Below are 3,775 nucleotides of genomic sequence, written 5' to 3'. Positions count from 1 at the left end.
AAAAAAAAAAAAAAAAAAAAAAAGCACGGAACACCTGGGACACAGAGCACACAGATACTTACTTAGACCTCAGTTCTCTGCCACTGATGTGCAATCGAGTCTCCAACAAGTTTTTCCTATCCTATTTAAAAATAAGAAAATAAAACATACTTGAATTTAATACTTTTTGGAGCTATTGCCCTGTACGAAATCAGATAAGCTGGTACCAGAGGCTGTAAACTTAGGTCACTGATTAGCACTAAAGGCGGCCTTGTCAAAAAGAGAAGCCCGTTAAAGATAACCTGGCACAGGCTGACTCTGTGACCACAGCGTCCTCAAGGGGGTAGTAGTGTAGCACTACTAGGTAGGGCTGCACAGAAGGGTTTGCCATGGGGCTGGCCATCTTTATAATCAAATTTCAGAACATTTGCACCATCCCTCAAATAAATACTATCTCCTGCACTCTCTGTTCCCTCCCTTTTCCCCTCAGCGCTGGGGAACTACTAATCTATTTTCTGTCTACAGATTTGCCAATCCCGGACATTTCATATAAATGAGATCATACAGTATATGGTCTTTTGTGTCTGGCTTCTTTCATTCAGCATAATGTTTTTGAGATTCATTCAAGTTGTAGATGTATCAGTACATCATTCCTTTTTTATTGCTGAATAGTTTTCCGTTGCATGGGTGTACCACATTTCTTTACCCATTCATCCATCGATGGATACTTGAGCTACATCCACCTTTTGACTATTGTGAATAATGCTGCTATGAGTATTTGGGAACTTTTCTCATATATGCATTTATTTCCTCTAAGAATAATTAACACTAATCAGTCCTGAGGCCAGCCACCTCTGGGTGCCCTGCTTGCAGCATTTCTAGATGTGAACTACTGAGGCTTGGCAATGGGTTGAGGTAGTCCCTCCCAGGTCATTTTGGTCCTGCCTGAGCTCTCAGCAGACTGCCCTCAGGCCTCCACCAGACTAGGAAAAGGATGAATTTATTGTGATATGTTCTACTTCGCAAGGGTCTAGAAACCTGAAATCCTCTTCTATCCCCCATTATGTCTAAACATTCGACTCTAAAAGGGTTAGAATGTGACACACAGCTAGGTGAAGTTCTAAAGGTCCAAGAGAAACTAGCCTAACTTGGGAATGCTCCAATTTAAGAATCCATAACATTAACTTTAAAGTTGATAAATATTTGACATATAAAGTAACTTTAAAGAATTTTAACTTTGGATTTGAGGTTTACAAAAAAACTATTTATTTGATCACACCACTAACTACACATTAGTACCTATGCAAATTGGGTAAATTACTCACTTTTCTTAGTCTTGGTAAAAACACCTCAATTGTTGCAATTCCTGTTGTTTTGTAATTTTCATTTCCTGTTCCACGCTCAATTGCTTTGCAACGTATTTCTTCTATTAACTTTTCTACTTCGTTTTCACAGCACTCTAGCTTGTCAGAGTACTTCTTAGCAAGGTCCTTATGAAGAAAACACAGATCAGTGTAGCATCAACTCAAAAAAAAAAAAGAAAGAGCAAAATACAGGAAAGGGCATTGAAGAACTCTAAGGCCATCAATTCTGATGAGTGGAAGTCATGCTATTATTCCGCAATCCACACTCTGGCTTGACATCTTGAGAGATGTAGAGTTTAGAAAGGATCCACAGGAAAAATTTTTTTAAAAAATTATTTGTAAGCTGGGCTCGGTGGCTCAGCCTATAATCCCAGTGCTTTTGGAGATTGAGGTGAGTGGATTGCCTGAGCCCGCCGGTTCGAGACCTACCTGGGCAACTTGGCGAGACCTCATCTCTACAATAAATCAAAAATCAGCCGGGCGTGGCAGCACGCAACTGTAGTTCCAACTACTTGGAAGGCTGAGGTGGAAGGATCGCCGGAGACCAGTAGGTCAAGGCTGCGGTGGCCGGGAGTGGCCACTGCACTCCAGTCTGGGCGACAGAATGAGACTCCAACTCAAAAAAAAAAAAATCATTTGTAGATAAATGTTATTTTAAGTCTAAAAATAGTAAAAATGAAAAAAGCTCAATAGGAAACTGGACAGTAATTGGGAATCTAGTGAGAAAAGAAGGGGAGGCTATGACTTAGATGACTGCAATATATTAAAAAATTATTAGCCGGGCTCGGTGGCTCAGCCTATAAACCCGCGCCTTTGGGAGGCTGAGGTGAGTGGATCGCCTGAGCCTGTGGGTTCGAGACCCGCCTGGGCAGCGAGACCTCATCTCTACAATAAATCAGTGTTTTTTTTGAGTCGGAGTCTCACTCTGTCACCCATACTGGAGTGCAGTAGCACGCTCACAGCCACCCCAGCCTCAACCTGCTGTGCTCAGGAGATCCTTCTGCCTCAGTCTTTCAAGTAGCTGGAACTACAAGAGTGTGTTACCTCGCCCAGCTAATTGTTTCATTTATTGTAGAGATGAAGTCTCACCACATTATCCAGGCTGGTCTCAAACCCACAGCCTCAGGCAATTCTCTCATCTCAGCCCCCCCAAGTGCTAGGATTACAGGCTTGAGCCATGATGCCCAGCCAGACTTAATTTTCTTTCTTTTTTTTGAGCTGGAGTCTCACTCTGTCGTCCAAACTGGAGTGCAGTGGCCACTCCCGGCCATGGCAGCCTTGACCTGCTGGGGGTTCCGGCGATCCTTCCGTCTTAGCCTTCCAAGTAGCTGGAACTACAGGTGTGCGCTACCACGCCCGGCTAATTTTTGATTTATTGTAGAGATGAGGTCTCGCCAAGTTGCCCAGGCGGGTCTCGAACCCGCGGGCTCAGGCAATCCACTCACCTCAGCCTCCCAAAGGCGCGGGATTACAGGCTGAGCCACCGAGCCTGGCTTGGACTTAACTTTCTTAATGAAAATTCTGAATCATGGATACTGGTTGTAAAATGACTTGCCTGGGAGACTTTTAGAACTGGGAAAGAAAAGTTAGATGATTTAGGGAACTCAAAATGATGTGGGAACTATTTATTACTTAGAGTGATGCCATTATGTTTCCTCCCAGATAGAATACAGGTTGAGTATGCCTAATACAAAAATAAAAAATCTCCAAACTCCAAGATTTTTTGAGTGCCCACATGACATTCAAAGGAAAGGCTCATTAGAGCATTTTGAGTTTCAAATATTTGGATTAGGGTACTCAACCTGTAAGTATAATGCAAATATCCCAAAATCTGTAAAAATTCCAAATCTAAAACACTTCTGGTCCCAAACATTTCAGATATGGAACACTCAATCTGTATTTGTGTTTGGACTTAATGTTTCATTAAAAATCTCACAAGCAAAAAAAAGAAAAAAAAAATGGCCGGACACAGTGGCTCACGCCTATAATTCCAGTACTTTAGGAGGCCAAAGTGAGAGGACTGCCTGAGCTCATGGGTTCGAGACGAGACCTCATCTCTACAATAAATCAAAAAATTAGCCAGGCGTGGTGGCGCACACCTGTAGCTCCAGCTACTTGGAAGGCTGAGGTGGAAGGATCACCTGAGCCCAGCAGGTCGAGGCTGCGGGAGCTATAAGCGTGTCACTGTACTCCAGCCTGGGCGACAGAGTGAGACTCAGACTCAAAAAAAAAAAAAAGGAAAATCTCACAAGGCCAGGCATGGTGGCTTTTCCTATGTGGCTATTAAAATATATGTATATAAGCCGGGCTCGGTGGCTCAGCCTGTAATCCTGCGCTTTGGGAGGCTGAGGTGAGTAGACTGCCTGAGCCCGTGGGTTCGAGACCCACCTGGACAACTTGGCGAGACCTCATCTCTACAATAAATCAAAAAA

General features: G+C 43.3%; 1 protein-coding gene across 3 annotated transcripts in view; it reads right to left on the bottom strand.

Annotated features, from left to right (window-relative positions):
* The window catches only part of NUB1 (negative regulator of ubiquitin like proteins 1), a 35,212-nt gene that overhangs the window by 25,743 nt on the left and 5,694 nt on the right, over positions 1-3,775 (bottom strand). For all 3 annotated transcript variants that reach the window (XM_008072702.2, XM_021706270.1, XM_021706271.1), the window contains 2 exons: positions 1,305-1,469; positions 63-121 (listed from right to left, as the gene is read on the bottom strand). In XM_008072702.2, coding sequence (XP_008070893.1) covers positions 63-121; positions 1,305-1,469 — 224 coding nt within the window. The remainder of the gene's footprint in view (positions 1-62; positions 122-1,304; positions 1,470-3,775) is intronic.

Source organism: Carlito syrichta, unplaced genomic scaffold (genome assembly GCF_000164805.1).
Source record: "Carlito syrichta isolate Samal-C Ts95f unplaced genomic scaffold, Tarsius_syrichta-2.0.1 Scaffold315400, whole genome shotgun sequence".
NCBI lineage: Eukaryota > Metazoa > Chordata > Mammalia > Primates > Tarsiidae > Carlito > Carlito syrichta.
Note: the sequence above shows the minus strand (reverse complement) of the source record. Positions and strands in the feature narration are given on the sequence as shown.